Genomic DNA, 18,559 nt, shown 5'->3' on the forward strand with positions numbered 1-18,559 from the left:
ACTTGAAAGTTCTCCCTTTGCTCAGCCTTTCACCAAACATACAAACAAAAAGAAAAGGCAAATGTAGCAAATAGAGCACACTCACAGCCCCTGCCAGGACGTTGCCTCAGTGCATAGGTCAGACGTTCCACGGTTGTTGGAAAGAACTGGCTCAGGAGACACATAAGATCCTTGGTTGGATGGGGAAAGCCCATCCCCTATCTGCAAGGCAATGTTTTTTCTGCTGAAATGCCGTCCCCAAACATATATTCTGCTTCTAATCGATTCCTCCCATTCTTTAAGATGTACGAAGGCATGCGCACAAAACTTCTAAAATTCCCTGAAAACACAACAGGAAGCTTTCAAGAAGCCAGAAAAGCACAAGAGCAGCACTCACTTTATCAGGAAACTCGCCTTGGCAGGAAAAGTACTTCTCCAGCGCCAACTTGGCCGTCTGCAAAAGACAACATTGCAGGCACTCTCACTTGTTGAAAAGACAACAGAAGTAAGCGGTAATTACAACTATCCCCTTGTGACAAAGTGTCTGTGCCTGTGAACGCAACTTTTCAACATTTTTCTCGAAGCACCTAGTGTTTCCAGGAAGTCAGTTACGCCAGATACATTTGGAATCACTGCTAGGCAAAACTTCTATGGAAGCGGAATGCAATACTTAAAAACCCATTACTGGTGAATTGGATATCAAGTTTTCTTTCATATTGCAGGCAGTATGTCTCAACTCTTATTCATCTGAAACTGCTGCCATACCATCTGGCATACCTCAAGGATCCGTGCAGAGGCCACTGATATTCTTATTTACCGCAAAACATTTTTTCTAAAATATGCATGCATGCCGATGATTGTGTAGCATACCGGTCAATTAACTCACCTGAGGATTATGAGCAATTCAATGCTTCATAGTTATGATTCTGCTCATGAAGTGAAATGTGGCAAATGCAAATAAATTTTCGTAAATCTGTCTCTACGTCATTCTGTATCCGTGCAGTGCCATCTTGCTGCAATTCATTCAATGGTGAATCTTTGAAACATGTCTGAATACAAATATTTACACGTTATTTTTTTCTCCTAGTTATGGTCAAAACACATTAACACAATATGCAACAACACAATGAGGAGGCTAAGGTACATGAACATCCATCCTCTTTCTGTTGCCCCCCAGGAAACTAAATTGGTCAACACTCGCAAACTTTTAGTGTGGGGCAATAATTTGGAATCCCCGTAAATGAAGAATATATTAATAAGCTTGAGTCAGTTTAAAGCAAGTCAGTGCAGTTTATACGTCGAAGGTATGGCAGGAACTTTTCACCATCATCAGCTATTACTACTTTAAGTCTTTCCATTTTAAGTAATTGTAGCTCCAATGAGTGCTTTAAGTATTTTCACTTTATTGTCCATTCATCTTGCTCTGCTCTATTGAATGAATACCTGCAGTTTCAAAACCCTCATCTACAAGGAGCCATCTTGTACGTTTGCCTTTAGCCTCACCTATTTGTGCATGCACAGATGCTTTCAAATTTAATTTCATCCCTGTTGTCCTTGAGCGCTGGAATTCTCTGCCCAGTGATGCATGCTCATTGTCATTTTGTCATTAGAGCAGTCTTGCCTTATTTTAACATTGCTGGTAATTACAGATTATGTTGGTCACTTGACACTGCTGCTAATTTCCGATTATACTGCTGACTTATTAATACTGTATGGCTTGCTGTTGACAGTAGATTATGCTGTACTTTCTTTTTCCCCAATACTGAAATAACCTCAACAGGGCTGTAGTATATGTAAATAAATAAATAAAACAGCAGGGCTACTTTGTGCCTGGACATAAGAATCACTTATACAAATCAACAAAGATACTTTGCCAAGCTGCATGGCACTAGCTATAGAGTGCTGCCCTGTGCTGTCGCTTCTTTCTTTGCTCACATTGTGGAATGTTTTACTAAAAGACACTACCACAGGTTTTTTGTTGCAAAAAAGAGCTTTGATAAAAAAAATACTTATTTGGAAATAAATTCATTTTTTTTTGTGCGTGCGGCGTGTGTAAATTCCTGAAATTTTTGAGCCATTCCATATTATTTTTGTGTAAAAGAGGGTTCCAAGTGTGCACATAAATTTTCAACTTTTCCTGACAACAGTAAACTGTGTGCCTGAAAGGGCTGTAACTGGAACACTATGAGTGGGATTCAAATTTGCAAGCTACACACAGCACACTAACACAGCACACTGACAGAATCTCAACATGATCATGGCTAATACAAACTGCACAGAGTAAAATGTGTATAATTTGGGATGCCCCAAACAACCTCCTGCATCACTACAGAAGATATATATACAAGAGCTATGACTACAGCTTCGAACACAAGCACTGCCTGCATGTCACCCCTGCTATGATCGCCAGTCGTGCAATACGCCATGTGCAGCGCCTATAGGGGCGCCACTGAAAGCCGCGTAGCAGTGGCCGTCGGAACCCGAGGCGGGCCTCATGCGGCAAGCGTGGCCGTGGTGCGCGCGTGCGATCTGCCGTTTGTGCGCGTCTCGCGGGCACTTCCGCAATGACAGTGCGCGCAAGGGGATCGCACTTTATAATAGTGGACATGTGTTCGATATCACGGCCGTCTGGAACTACGTCGCTTCCACATGCACCAAGTGTCTCCTACAGACGCGTCAACACGGTTGCGTACGAAGTGGAGCTCATTTTGAGTGCCCCGCGTTCTTTACAACACCACGCTAATTCGTTCATTCCTTGACCTATGAACCAATGTTCTTTCTTTGCTTAATGGTACATGCTTGCTTCGTTTACATGCAATATATTGCTACAGTAAACTAGGCACCGTCGTCAACACTGCGAGCGGTTTCGTACCGGTGCGACCGCAGGAAAAGCCAGCGAGCTTGCAAATTAGCATTCTGAGCATCAGAAAAATAGCGCGTATTGGGCTCCTGTAGCAAGAGTTCAGATTTTTCATGCTTGGCCTTTACCACTGCCTGTACAGCATGGATTTCACATATTCGGTCGTAAAAAAGGCAGAGGGGGTAGATAATTTCACGGTGAGTGAGATATCAGCAGAGATATCTGAAAAGTTGCATCACAGGTTAGCCAAGAGCATATTAGATTTAAATTTTATATCCTATTTTATTATTGTAGTATCATCTTCATTTCATTTGTATCCCCCTCGCGCCTAACTGAAGGATTACAGCGCGCTTTATAACAAGCTCTAGAGCTCTTAGTCTGAACAGCTAGTGCATTGACATGTTATGCTTTCTCTCTGGTCTTTAAAGTAATTGCATGACAAGTTTCAAAATGCATATTGGCAAATATCTGTTCAATAACCCGCCGCAGTGCCTCAGGCTACTGAGGAGGATCTAGTTATCGGGACCGAAGTCGACCGCGCCGCCCGCGTTTACGTGGAGGCGAAACGCAAAATGCAACCGTGTGCTGTGCGATGTCAATGCGCGCTAAAAATCGTCTTTCTAAGTGTTTCATTCACAGAAGGTGCAATGACAAGCAGAAAACACTGAAAACATAGTTATCACTCAGCCCTTCCAGACTGCAAATTTAATGCCTTTTCAATCGAATGACGCTCGTTCAAAATATTTGTTTGCTGCTACACGAGAAAATATAATGACATTTGATGAAAACGACATCAGGTATCGAATGAGTTTGCGGTACTCATCCGAATACGATCAACGAGGAAATGTGTTATGTTCGCACCAGAGACTCTGTGAGAAGATACACCTAAAATAAACTACAAAAGTGCCACCTGCATCAAATACTACTGTGCTCGTATAATTTTGCAGCTAGTCATCTCTGTGAAATATGCTGAATAGCATAGTAAAAAAAAAGGAAAAAAAAAACTGCCACCCATCGCTGTCAGCCAACCCGTAGCCACCACACTCAGCGCGGGCAGAACAAGTCGCTCCTGCTGCCGCGGTCCGTCGGCGCCGTGTCTCCGAGGGTTTCTTTCGCCACCTTCAGAAAAGCGTGCTCTGTTCATCTTAAATAATACGCACTTAGTTTGAGGAAGGAATCTAAAACAATTATCTTTACTCAGAATCGCTGTTATGTAACGAGATTTGGAAGAAGTGAAAACAGCAAAACAAGCAAATTTGAGCTTTTAGCAGCTGCCGCCGGTGTGACGCAGCTCATTCGATTTCGTTCTATAGCTCCGCTGCTAAGGCGTCGCCGATGTTACACCTTCCGTTTACTGTAATACAATTTGTGAGACAATTGAACTGATAGTAAGGCAGATTTATGAATAGAAAATTTACTATTTCCAAAGCACTTCCAGCTACGGCTTTTATTCGAAGCCGTTTAGGCGTTTAGGCCTAGCGACGACTAGGGCCTAGCACACGGCCAAAGCGCCATCGTCGGCCGCCTTCGCGGGCAGCGTCATTGAGGTGAGCTTGCAGCATCCGATGTGGTAAGCGTTACGAATTCGCCGTATGCTTTTTTGATGAGGCTAAGCTCGAACATTTTTCGACGGGCCTTAATACGCCAAGCGAACGATCTGGCGAAAACATACGGGAGTCAACGGGACTGTAGTATGCTGCGCCGTAGGGCGATATTCGAATGTTCTATAAAAGCGCCGTCGGACAGTACACTAAATACTGCTGGGTTACGTGTTGCTCTTGACACTTGCTTTAGTGCTGAAAGTGTAAAGTTGTTGAACGACGTACGCATTTCGCAGTCGAGCGAAGACGTGCGTACCTTCCGTACCATTTCGTAAACAAATGCCGCCGACACAGCCGCTAACTTCGCAACTGTTAGTCCTATCAAGAGGTTGGTTACAAGGTATACAAGACATGAATGGCAATTTAAAGGCTGCTTTCGTTTACAGCACAGTCATCTTCGCAACATATTGAAGGCACTCCAATACTGGCGTATCAATTAGAGTTATCATAATTTGGAAATGTCATTAGCTTTGGTCGTGTAGACGCGCGTTGAAAAAATGACATTAACCTGAAGAAATGTCATTCGGTGTGATTGCTTGCTTTCTGCGTCGAACAGTCGCGATTGACGGCCGCCGTCGTTCTCGTGAAGCATCACTGGAAACTAGAAACGTGTTCCTGGCAAGATTTTTATGTGTGTTCGAAATCCCAACTACGCAGCAATTCTTCCTTGACATTGCTAAAGGTTGACAGCGGCCTTATATCTGTTAAACCGCGACCAAAGACGAAAACACAACGCACGCGCATAGACGCTGACATGAACAGCGCCCGACTGAGCCCGCCTACGCTTTGCGGCTTTGGCGACAGGTGGCGTTGCCGGTGTTTTGCGCATCGCCTATACATGCCACCAGCAGTGAGTGGCTCGCCCATATCCAAAGTCACGACCATCATCACGCGGTACATGCCATGCGCCATGGCCCGTGGTGGTAGCCATTGTTTCTCTGTATGGTGGCCTGCGGCCTGCACATTGCCAGCATCGCAACCGCCAGTTGCACAGTATGCATGTGTGGTGAGCAGTGGCCATATAGCCATAAACATAATCCGTCAGATGTAAAGAAATCTCCATTATTGCATTTCCAGTGTTCCTGCATATGGACTTTGCTTTGAATGCTTGACATTTGACAACACAAATATACTTAGACCCCATGAGATTCGTACCCCTGAGATTTTACTACACTGACAACAAATAAACTTCAAAATGGCACCAAAGAGCCGAACGGCCCCTTGAATTATTGAATGCTCCTTCTGTCTGAATTCTAGCCCCGATGCACTTCATCTCCAATAACCTCATCAGGACTAAGAAGCCTGCTCATGGTATCTGATACGAATAGTCTTCCAAATTAGGTAGTCAATGCACAATCTTAAGAGAAATCCTTAACCCAACCCAATCCTTAACCCAACCCAACCCAAGTATAGGAAGGCTGCATGGTATATCAAACTCCAATTTCACCGGTCGTTCAATATATCGAACTCCGCACCATGCACTGGAAGGTGCGCCATCTCCAAATACAATCCCGTAACCCTCTGCCATTTGCCACATGACATTTTCAAGCCACGTGCCGAAGAAACGAGAGAGAACCGATTCGGCGATGGCCTGTCTAGAGCAGCGCTGCGCCCTTTCCACAAAGGCACGCGCACCTATGGTGATCGTTTGCCACGCGACGTGACGTGACGTTTGCAAGCCATGTGCATGAAGGAACAAGAGGGTACCGGCTTGGCAACGGCCGGTATGGAGCAGACGCAGTGCCAATGCAGCCATGATGTTGGGGAGAGAGAAAAAAAATGAGATATAGCTAAGCACGAGGATGTGCTCATTATTTCCTTCCTCCCTCCATGGGTGTGCGGAAGCATGAAGGAAAGAAAAATTCTTTCGAGCTTTCTCTCTCCTTTTACTCCCTCTTTTCCGGGTTTGTTCGCTGAAGCACTCACTACGCATACACCAACAAGCCGGCTCAGCACGTGGCAGACAAAACATCATGCCATCACGGGCACTCTACCAAGGAGCTAACGCAAAAGTACTATAGTCAAACGATAAACACACCATGACGTTATCGCTGTGCAGCATCTTGGCGTGCTGCCAATAAATGAGCCGCAGACTGCGACAGCACGAAACGGAGGGGCAAGCCACCAAGTAACGCTTTTTTTTTTCTTTTTTTCAGTACCAAAAGTGCGGGTAGGTTCATTATGCGAGTGGGTTGATTACACGAAAATACGGTATTTTTCACGATTGGAAGCGGTGTCAAGCAGATTTCTGTATATAGAATTATCAATATATAAAACTATTTCACGATCCCCTTCAAGTTTGATACATCAGAGTTCGACTGTAGATGGTAACGTTCACAGACTTTGCTGGTACTAGCTTATATTTACCACAATTTGTTGACTGCAAGCCGCTTCTATCTTGGCCTGCATTGCACTAATAGTATACTGTCACCTAGTCGTGACAATGCCGAGGAAAGACAACGAAGAGACTGGTGTTGCAGTTAAATTAGCTCTTTATTGGGCTGCCTTGTGCCTTCAAAAGAGCTAAGCAACTCAGCGGCGGCGATAATGCTAAGGCAAATGTACTCGTCGGCCGTCGAACTAAGAATGTTTGTCGCACCCATCAACGCTCAACTAAAAGGCGGCGAAGGAACATTTAGATAAAGAAAGCCCTCAAATGGAACTAGCCTAGTCCAGAACATTGTAGAAACACATGCGAGTGGCTAGAATCTTTATACATCTTGGTCCATCTTGCGTGACAAAGAAAGCGATAAAGGCATTTCATGACAATGAGCATGAACAAACAAATAGTACAGAATCAATTAGTGCGCTACAATTGAAGTGATAAGGCAGCGCGTCGGTGGCTGTTGAAAAAGAACAAATAAACATTGGAATGGTTTGCGGCAATACATACATAATATGGATGAACAAAAAAAAGAAGACAATTAATTCTAACAGTAAATTTAGAAGATGCCACAAACTCCTTACATATGCTATCTTTATGGATTTAAAATGAGCAACGGATCGCATATTGTAGATACCACTAGACAGTTGAAACTCTGCAGCCAAACCTGCATGCAAAGGAAGACACTACCCCTACGCTGACAATATGTTCCATGAAAAGGCTCCTGAAGAAAATGTGAAGAGCAGGTTTCTCCCAACGGTCGTTTTGCTACCCACCTCTCAGGCCGACCGCCCACTTTTAAAAGCACTCTCTCAACACCACCCACTTCTCGGGCTTCAAGCTTGCTACACCTGGGAACAACTTTCTGTAACTGATCACTGGTCACATCACTGGTCTTTTAGTTTCATTTCATGATGGCGTCCCGCCATTCTAATGCCTACTCATATTTTCTTCCCTGTCATCTACGTGCGTCCTCTGCTCTTTGAGTACTCCGAACTGCTGTGGTTTGAGGATGCTTCATTGCGCAGGTCGGGCCACTTCCCATGCAGTGAAGTGTCCCCATAACGCAAAGGGGCTGTTTGTAATTAATCACCACAGCTACGGCATTGCACTGCAAAAAGGCCTGCAGTGGTACTTGGAATTTTGAAGCAATTCTTCAACATTCCTGACCATGTGCGCAACAAAGCATTTGATGAATCCACAAAAAATTGTCGACGTCAAATACCTTTAATCTCAAATGTATGCACAACCATATTCCAGGTGTTCATTAAACAATATTGGCGTGATACAGTTTTCTGCGGTATTTTAGGGCTATTTGGTAATTCGAACATTCTTCCCGAGGGCCTAATTAACGTAATTTTCCTGTATTTGAAAAGAAAAAAAGCTTAGCAGCTGCCTGTGCTGTTCTTTTTCCTGTCAAGACGCCTGCTGTGTTGTCATTATTCAGCTTATAGACTGTGCAAATTATACTGTTTTTAATGTTGTTCTTTGCTATTTTTTGCACAGCCAAAGAAATTGCATACCATTCAGCAGTGAACATTACTGAATATTGAGGCCACTTTGTTATTTTTTCGACTACAACGTTACCAACATAAAATGCTGTTTTAAAACCGATGCCTGTAATATATGTTAATAAGGTGTATTAATGTAAGATCACATACACAAGGAGAACTGTAGGAAGTTGGCAAAGGATCAGGAAGTGTATCCAGTATGTTTAATTCATTGCGGAAGAGGGGTGGTCTGATTTCTCAGGGTTTGTTGTTAAACAGTGTTCTGGATGGGCACTTGGTAACTACAGTCCAAACTCAATTTAACGAAAGTCCCGATTTAACGAAGATATTCTGATCCCCCTTACGACCCATATTTTCCAATGCTTTCATTAACTTGAAATAACGACACAAATTTTGCTACCTGTCCAGATTTAGCAAGTTTTCTGTCATAAAATGAAGGTTAAAAAGTCTATTGTTGGTCTATGTTGTAGAAAACGCCCAAAAATGTATTGACTGCAAGCCAACAGTAACATCCTGTCACAACTCTGTACCACTTTAGCCGAACTGCGTGGTGGAAAACGACAGTTATATTGATTTGTAATCACCAGATTTCGCCAGCAGAAAAAGCCTTTAGTGTCGAGCCGGTGTTGGCAGTGTGGCCGCATGAAGACACTCAGTCAAGTGTTGGGTGCTCTTGATCTGCTGTGACAGTTTGCCAGAACACACAAAAAAATATGTGCACTTTTTGCTTACAAACAAGCAAGCAAGCAAAAATCAACGACTTCACTGCTGGGAAAGAAATCTGTAGTCCCATGGGACCCTTCTTGCCTTGCTGCTTCTTTCATATGAACTATCGGTGTCAGTCGTATACACAGGCCGCAATTTCACTGAAGCAACACAGTATAGCGAGCAAGTTCGTATTGCATTCTGAAATGATGTAACAGTGTAAATTCCCTGGTCCTTCGTTTGAGTTGTGCTGTTGAGTCATTTCTAAGTGCAATTTCATTTTTGGTGCATTTATGCTTCCTAATTATGATGCCGCAGTACTTCTTTGATGCCACTACTATGCCAGATATAACGATATATATCACATACCAATCAAATTCTTATGATAGATGCAATTTCATTTTTGGTGCATTTATGCTTCCTAATTATGATGCCGCAGTACTTCTTTGATGCCACTACTATGCCAGATATAACGATATATATCACATACCAATCAAATTCTTATGATTGATCAGTTTCCACATTGTCCCTATATTAAATAAACCATATATAACGACAGATTACCGGCGGGATATCAGATACAATACTTGTCTGGTCACCCGGAGGACATTTATCATAATTTTTCTTAATTACAGTTAAACCTGGTTATAACGAAATTGTAAAATGTCCGAGACTTTCCGTTACATCGAGGTTTTCATTAAATGCAGTTTGTGTGAACGCCCATAAGTACAATACAGAACGAAAGCCAGATTAAGAATTGATGTAAGGAAGACCGCTTTGAAAGTGTTCACAGTAAATCAGAATTATTCGAAGTCATAGAGGCAGTGAAATGCTTCGCGATCGAGCCGATAGCGCGGCGTGACTGCGGCGGCAGCCTTCGCCTCCTTTGCGGCTCACGCGATGCGTCTATGAAGAAGCGAGGAAAGGAAGTGGAGTGAGAGTAAGTCTGGGGGAGGGCGCATGTGTTGCTGCGTTGTCGCTGTTGAGCGCGCGCTCGCCCGCCACCGTTGTCCCTGTTGCCCCACGAAACAGACTACGCCTAGCGTCGCCAGCCCGCTCCGCTGTCGACTCGCGCGAGAGCCCTCATGCAACTGCGTGGCAGCAATGAACGCGCGCTGCTCGCCCCATGTCTTTTCTCTGTTATTTTTTGCCGCTTTAAGCATGAACTATTGCAGTGCCGTGTTCTGACAGCGAAAGCAGCGAAGACTGCTGCGTCTGCCACGGAGATGCGGCGTCGGCGTTAAAACACGGCGCATTGTATCAACTGTGGTCACTCGTTGCTATAGTAGGCGTTCCTCCCTTCAGTTCATGTTTTATTGTCCTGAAACAAGCGGGGTTCTGCCAAATTTGCAGTAACTCGGCACTAGCTAAGAGACAGTCGGCGCCGAGAGTTCGTTATATCAAGGTCAACCGCTGTGACATGTTCGTTACATGGAGTTTTCAAATACACGCTCTTCAATAGGGGCGACACTGCGGTATTGAAAAATTTCGTAACATCAAGGAATTCGTTACATGGAGGTTCGTTACATAGAGGTTTAACTGAATTTATAAAAAAATTGCCGACGATTATGTTACTTCTTAATGCGAAATTTGAGCGCAGCTAATCACTGTTTCAGCTTTTCGATAGATTGAGGCAAAGAATTTAAGCAAGACATGTATGTACAATTACAGACAACTTTTAAGCAAGCGGTTCGCAGTGGTGAACGGCGGCGGCTATGTGTTTTGGCTTGGGCAGTGCACATATCGAGATCCGCCGCCACCGGTCCGGCGCTTTGATTACCGCTGCACAGGGGTGGCATAGGAGGAGGAGTGAAGAGAGCAATTAAGTTATCGAGAGGTCGCGGGAGGCAGCGCGTGGGCCTATAGGAACGTTGCGCGGCAAAGGGATAGCAGCGACTGACTGATGCCGCTGATGCCATTAGCGAGTAAAGTCAACGTGGCTCTGCGTTTCGGCTTGGGATGCATGCACCGTGATCCGCTGATCCGGAGAATACTGTCGCCGCCACGCAGGAAGAGAGGGGGCGGGGACAGGAGCAGCGAACGGTGGTGGCAGGAGCGCGCGCAGCAATCGGAGAACACGCGCGGTCGCCGTCACAGAGGAAGAGGGACGGGGGAGGATGCAGTGGCGAACGGTGGCAGAAGGAGCGAATGCTGCTTAAAGCCCCGGCTGCGGAGCTGGTTACGAGGGACAACGGCGACGGCGACGCAAAACACAAGAACGAGCGTCAGAGCTGCGCTCTAAAACTAAAATACTAACAAGAGAATCACGTGTAGACAGCATAGGTGCCGCAAAAGGACCAGCGTGGCTACATCCGCAAAGGAGTATGCATGCGGTTAGGAAATATGTGCTATCACTATCGCAATCGCAGCTTGTCACACGGCCGCATCGCCATCGTTGACTGTCAGTGGAAGATGGCACAGACCATGAGGATGGCAATAGCTCTCGAGGTGAAAAGCAGATTCATCAGGATTTCTGGCAACGTTTAAACGCTGGAAGCCTTACAAAGAAATACGACATTCGCAATCTGCGATTTTTTAACGATCATCAGTATAGGGGAGCGCACCTGAAGTTTGCTCCCACTACACCAGCGCCGCCTCCTCCTCTGGCAGTCATTTCTGAACGACTGGTCGGGGACGTCGCCGGGGGAGCACATTTAACCACCCACGTCCCGAGTGGTACGCGCGCTGCTCGCCCCGTTGGCACCCTCTCTCCTTCATTGTATGCACGCGCCGTCTCACTCGCAGGTGCACAAAAGAGATGTTGCTAGTCGCTGCGAGTCTGGCCGGCATTCCAAGGCGTTCAGAGAGGGAAAAAAAGGTTATTGTGTCCAGGGGTGCGAAATGGCCCCTCTTGGTTCTTTTTATTAAAATCACACAACAGCACCATGCTTTGCAGTGCCACAGAATACTAGCTGTGCAAGTGCATTTTCCACTGCTTGTAAACCGCTGCTTTGGAGAGCATAGCCATGAATGCTAAAAAAATGTTCGCGATGAAACTTCCTTGTCACACAGTTTACGAGTACAGAGAAAGAGGAGACGCACCCATAATTTTTTGCCATGAACGGCCTCCAACTAGACCAGACTTCTATCCAATTGAAAAAGTATGACATTATTTATTGCAGAAACATTTATTTACCACACTTTTGCACGGAATCGTAGCATTTAGTTTAGCATTTCTCCATTATTGTTATTTACTTATAATGTTCACGCGGCCGAATGCAGTTTCGAAAAAAGAATTTTGAAGTCAAAACGTTTGTCATCCACATCAGTGAGCATTCGCTCTGCAGATAGGTTGTCTTGAGGGTACGCGTGCGCTGTGATAACATGAAATAAATAAGCAACCGCTTTTCTCTATGAAACTTATTAATCAAGCTTACGACATTTTTTTTTAACCATAAGCGAGCAGTTGGTAGACATATTCGGCGAATGGTCTCGTCTTTCTCTTCAGCCTCGCATATCGCCTTCAGGACTCCTAATTTGCGTTAAAATAACGGTAATGTTCATTACTATTAGCTCAAAAAATATCAAAATCCAATCTATTAAGTCAGCGAAGTTCCGTGCACCAAACTGAGCCATCGAATAAAATTTTGCATTGTGAAGATGACTATGTAAAAAATAGATTTACTTTCCACGTTGTAAACTGTTTTGCCACTTAATTGCTTGCAGCACTAAAAGCGCCGTTAACATAATGGCGTTTTCGTCAATTTGCCTCACGGAGAGGACATGATCCACAAGTGTTTTTTTTCGCGTTTGCACTGAAAGATTTTTATAATTCTCTGAAGAATGCGCATGCGTAAGCGCTCACGCACCCATGAGCAAGCACGCGACTGCATAAACAGATCTGCAGCAGCCCAGCACGTGCAGAACTGACCCCTTTCAAGAGCCGCTTGCGCAGCTGTTCAATGGGAGGGGGAACCGGCCTGCCCGGTCAATTATCGGGACGCCGCTGAAGAGGGCGCTTTTCACTGGCGCTTGCAGCGCCCCCCTGAGAAGCTGCGGTCCCCTATTGGGTATGTCCTGCAGTTCTTCCAGTCGCTGATTGGTTTCGTGCACACAAAAGGACTGCCGCCAGTGTACGCACTACTGGAAGCAACGCTCGCGGCAATTGTCAAGCTTCAGCTGCCACTCAAGCGAGCACTAATTTTTGACATTTTTAAGCTTGCTTAAGTTATTTAAGACTATTGATGTATCCTAGAATAAAGTGTTTAGAGATAGCTGCTTGCAATGACCAGATTACCGTGAAAACCGGAATATAGGTCGAATTTTTTTTTCAAAAAATTGTGGCGAAAAGCCGACCCTCATCTTATATACCGGTCATTGGCGGAAAAACTATGGATGTCTTGCAACAATGGGCGGCTGAAGTCAACAGCCTCCATTACATCTCCATCACCATCGCCAACAGCAGCAGCGCGGCGTGGCATCGCCATTCTGCGTTCCCATTGTCTGGAGCTAGCCACCAAAGTCTAGACTTATTCTGCTAAAAGCCAGCTTTTGATTTTTTGCTTTAAAATGAACGGAAGCCGACGACAATTCACAGTTGTCTTCAAGAAAAAGGTGAGCGATTGAGTATGCGAAGCTTCACGGTAACCTGGCGGCAAAGCGTGAATTTGGAGTAGTAGTATCCGAAAAGAGCGTTCGGTACTGGCGGAGTCAGAAGCTGCGTATTGCTACTTGCAGCAACCAGAAGAAAACATTTCGTGGGCGGACTGCACCGTATCCAGAACTAGAAACCAAGGTTGCGGATTTCGTCCGGTAGCTGCGTGCAAGGTCGCTGCCTGTGACTGCCGAATGCATCCGCGTGAAAGCGGTAGAGATTGCGCGTGCCTCTGGAGACGCAGTTCAAGGGCTCGCCATTCTGGGTGCGGCGCTTCATGAAGAGGAAGGGCTTTGCACTACAGCGCCGTACTTCTGTGTGCTAGAAACTGCCCGAAGAGTTTGAACACAAACTCATCGAGTTTCAGCGCTATGTGATTGCGCTCCGGCACCAACGCGAGTACATGATGGGACAGATCGGAAACGCCGACGAAACACCTGTGTGGTTCGATATGCCCTCAAGCCGAACTGTTTCCGAGAAAGGGACGAAGCAGATCAAGCTTCTAACTACGAGAAACGAGCACTCGCGATTCACTTGGATGCTCGCATGCACAGCCGATGGGAAGAAGCTGCCCCCTTTCGTCATATTTAAGAGAAAAAAATTGCCGAAGGAGGAGTTCCAACGCGATGTCATCGTCCGGGCCAATGAAAAGGGCTTTATGAACGAAGCGTTAATGCTGGAGTGGATCCGGCTCGTCTGGAAGTGGCAACCTGGTGCTCTCTTTGAGCGAGCGAACATGCTCGTTCTCGACTAGTTTCGAGGCCACCTCACAGCCGACGTAAAACGGGCTCTGTGCGATGGCAAGACTGATCTCGTGGTCGTACCTGGTGGGCTGACGTCTGTGCTGCAGCCACTAGACGGTGTGCTAAACAAGCCTTTTAAAGATAGGGTGCGCGAGCTCTATAATGAATGGATGCTGGGCGACAACCAGACCACCCCCACCGGCCGCCTGCGACGTCCACCGCTTGTGACTGTCTGTGGTTGGGTGTCCTCGGCGTGGAAATCTCTGCCCGAAGAGATGGTGCTAAAGGCATTTAGAAAATGCAGCATCAGCAACGCGCTGGACGGCACAGAGGATGATGCTCTGTGGGACGTGGGCAGTGACAAACACTCGTGATCCGACTCTTGTTCGGCTCTGATGACTGAGTAGACCAACGCTTGCGCACTTCGTGTCTTTTCTGTGTACCGTACACCTGACCAATTTTTCAACAGTATCGCGCGACCATCGACCCGCATGCTTGTCAGCGCCTTTTCAACGGTGCTGAGTGGCAAAACAAACGAGGTACGTGCATGTGTACACTTGTGCTTAGTACTCTCGCTTCTTTCGCTGCTCCGTGCCATGATGATAAGGTGCTGACAAACGCGTGGGTCAATGGTCGCGCGATACTGTTGAAAAATTGACCGGGTGTACATACAAGCAGCATTTAAGTGAAAATAAATACTGTTCCCACTGTGCAACCAGTTGAGTCGCATTTGTTTCAAGGTAAGGGTGTCTTTCGGTACTTTTGCCATGAAAAAGTCTCTTTTTCATTTTTATATTCCCTATATTCCGGTCCGACCTATAGTCCGGTTTTTACGGTACTTACCCCTCTCAATGACTTACCCCTCTCAATATGAAACCAGTTTCAAAACGCTCACCGGTTAGGGCTGGCCAACAGGGGTGAAGCACGGTGAGCATTTTGAGACTGGTTTTGTACTGAAGGCAGCGTGGAATCTGATCCCACGAATGCAACACTGACTCACAAGTGCACGAGAACTGCAAACACACTTGTAGAAGCAGTCTGTTCCCAGTTACAGCTTGCATTGCACAGCAAACCAGTTCCAAGAACGAGTGCAGCCAAGCAGTAACAGCTGCAGCATGGCTGAGATACGGTGGCTAAATAAGTAGGTGTGCCGAACGGTGGGGTTCTCGTAAACATTTTTTTCATAAGGCAATGGTGGCGCCACCAGCAAAAGCTCGACTCACGATCAGTGCCACCCACTGTCACCAGGCATGACTGAAAGAGACTCACTGCACTCTTTTCAAGCGCAAATGAGTTTATTGCGAACAAACTGGATACCCGGAATTAGATAGGGACGTGGAAATATTACAGCAGCAGATCAGCATAGTTTAAAGCAGTTTGTTATGTTCAGCTCCCTTTTTTGCGTTCACCATTTTTCTGGTAAGCAACTACAAATGGTGCTACGTTACTTCCTCTTGATATATATATTTTTTTTTCTTGAAATGCCACGTGCTATCAATAGACCAAATCAAAATATATTAAAACAGCACTCAACTTTGATCGCAAATAAAGTGACTGAACGTGCAAGCTTGTTTTCTAAAATGATATCTAGCTGAACTACAGAAAGTGCAGTGAACGACACGTATACAATAATGTTTTCGAGACACCAAAGTCATACACATACAAGAAAATGTGCCCATGAGTCATTTAAAGCGTCAGTCTCAACATCACATTCTTTTTTGCACATTCTCACACCTTGCATCAGCCCTTGCACAGACGGTGGCTCAGAATTTTGACGCGCAGTGCTCCAGAAGTAATACTTTTACCAAGCCGATACTCTTCCCTCTTTTTCTGCAAGTCAGAAATGCACAAGCAGCAAAATCTTGAATCAAGTCATGTGTCTAACTTTGGGGCAACCACAAGTCAACACCATCAATCGGATATGAGGGACATTTCGCTACCACATTCACTTGTACTTGCAGCTACTGTCTTTTCCAGCACTGCCTCATGCAGGCCGCAATTTTCCTTTCTGACAGCCTTGCTTCTGCAGCAGCCTGTCGAATTCTTCGCCTTTCATTTAGCAAGCACCTTCCTTCACAGGCAAACAACAGCATTGGGCAAGACAGAAGGCACGGCATCTTTCGTTAATTATGGGTATGACCATGGGAGGCAAACATCGCCTTAAATTATAGTGTTCTACAACACTGTACTTCTATGACAAATTGTGTAGTCCCGTTCGATAAACTGTTCGCGAAAATGACACTCGCATACAACGGATTGCGGCTGCAGCCTTGCCACGCTATAGAGGAAGCTCCCACCTTTTGAACAGTTCGGAAACGCATAGCGCAGAAAACAGCCAAACGCCAAACTTTTGGCCCCTTTCTCGTTTAGCGAGATTTGCAATGGTGCGAAAAAAGTTGTCTTTTTTTACGTCTTCATGCCAATCACTCCTTAGAGAAAATGCACAGTACCCGCTTCCCTACGGCACTTGCAGGCAAACCAAGACCGACAGCAAAGAAAGGTAATTCCGTCATTTGCTTATTGTTTCAAAGCCAAACCAAAAAAACAACCGGCAAAAAAGGTGATTGTGTCACTTGCTAATTGTTTCAATGCCAGACCACAAAAGTGTGAGTTTCAGATGCTATTTCATGTTACTGAGTCTTCAAAAAAAATATTAAATAAAACTGAGGTTAGCAAAACACTCGATCTAATGCGACAACTAGCAGACGATGTGCCGACAGCACCAGGCAGAGATCAGCAGAGCCAGTTTTGTAGTCATGAAACAGAGGCACACAGAACTATGCTTTGTACCTTGCCAGTCGCCACACCTAGTCATCTAGCCTCCATGGCTGAGCATTTAATGATCTGCCCATCACCCACGATGGTGAGGAAAAAACCCCAAAGCAAAAACCTAAATGAAAAAAAAAAAAAAAAAAAAAAAAATGAAGACAAGCTCACCCTGATAAGCACAGCCTTGGGTCCACTGAGACGAAGGACCTCTCTGCCCACAGTGATAGTAGTGGTGTATTCACCCACACTGGCATCGCCCATGCTGTAGCTGTGCACAAGGGATGGCTTCTGAGAAGACTCTTTAGTACCCATGTTGTAGTTGGTAGTCTCATCTCCCATCTCCTGCAAAAAATAAACAGATTCTCCCTATGCCTTAGCCATACATAATGTTTGAAAGAAATGAGCTTACCCGAACTGGAGATGCATTACGTCGAATGGTATCTTCAATCAACTCTTTTGCTCTCCTGTCAAAAAAAAAAAGCCATTTTAGCAAGTTCTCAAGGCTATAATGTACAGGCTAACACATAGCTATCAAAACAGACACACTGCTTCCTACAAAAACAAAAGCATCCATTCTCTTCAACATTTTTGTGCAATTGCTGGAATACACCTAAGACATTACGAACGTTTAATATGATTAACTGAACTGGTAAGCAGCAAGCCCTTTTACACACCTGTTAACCTGGCAAGATCGAAACTCGTGAGATTTTATTTGCTCCAACGAGTGGGATCATTCAATTGGTGGGAGGGAGATCCGCCCACATTTTCAGGTGGTGGCAAATGAGTTCTTTAGTGGGGACCTTGCAATAGGACAATTATAGCTTGAAAAATCTGTCGGAGTAGTTTTCAGCAAAACATGATCTAGACTGATGGCCCCTCACTAAAAAACTCAGCTCTAGTTTCAGCTTCAGTTTCAAATTTCCTTTGGCAACATGAGACGTGCTGATGTTGCATCCGCAGGTTGTGCAAAATGTTTGCCTTTTCTTGATCTCATAAAGCACAGAAATTCAGAAGTATGAGACTTCAAAAACACCTGCAAATATCTCTTCTCAGGTTTTGATAGTGCCATGACTTCCAAGTACAATTAAAACTTCACACTGTGCACTGCACACATTAAGCGTAGTTACATTGGCCTTGGCTGGGATTGGATCAGCTGCTTAGCCAATAATGCTGGTGTTGGTAATCATGACGCAGCTGCAGATCATGCGGTGCCGGTTTCACAAAAACTATTCCTGCGTGCACAGTGACAAGTGATAGGGACATATATGTCAGCAGTAGTACAATTGGCAAATCAGGAGCCCTCTGGGCAAATCGGGAGGGTTGGCAGATATGCTTTTACATGCACTGACGACAAGAGTACCCAATTTGGCAAGCCATATAAAGTGTATCTACAACATTTCAGCACAAATGGATT

The 18,559-nt window shown here is 45.2% G+C and overlaps 1 protein-coding gene across 4 annotated transcripts in view; it reads right to left on the reverse strand.

Moving 5' to 3' along the window:
* LOC146205916 (eukaryotic translation initiation factor 4E-binding protein Mextli-like) overlaps positions 1-18,559 on the reverse strand; it is a 131,643-nt gene that overhangs the window by 86,215 nt on the left and 26,869 nt on the right. For all 4 annotated transcript variants that reach the window (XM_084590580.1, XM_084590578.1, XM_084590582.1 and 1 more), the window contains 4 exons: positions 17,555-17,609; positions 17,314-17,487; positions 377-433; positions 86-201 (listed from right to left, as the gene is read on the reverse strand). In XM_084590580.1, coding sequence (XP_084446706.1) covers positions 86-201; positions 377-433; positions 17,314-17,487; positions 17,555-17,609 — 402 coding nt within the window. The remainder of the gene's footprint in view (positions 1-85; positions 202-376; positions 434-17,313; positions 17,488-17,554; positions 17,610-18,559) is intronic.

This window comes from Amblyomma maculatum, chromosome 1, assembly GCF_055883805.1.
Source record: "Amblyomma maculatum isolate TAMU_Amacu chromosome 1, ASM5588380v1, whole genome shotgun sequence".
Lineage (NCBI taxonomy): Eukaryota > Metazoa > Arthropoda > Arachnida > Ixodida > Ixodidae > Amblyomma > Amblyomma maculatum.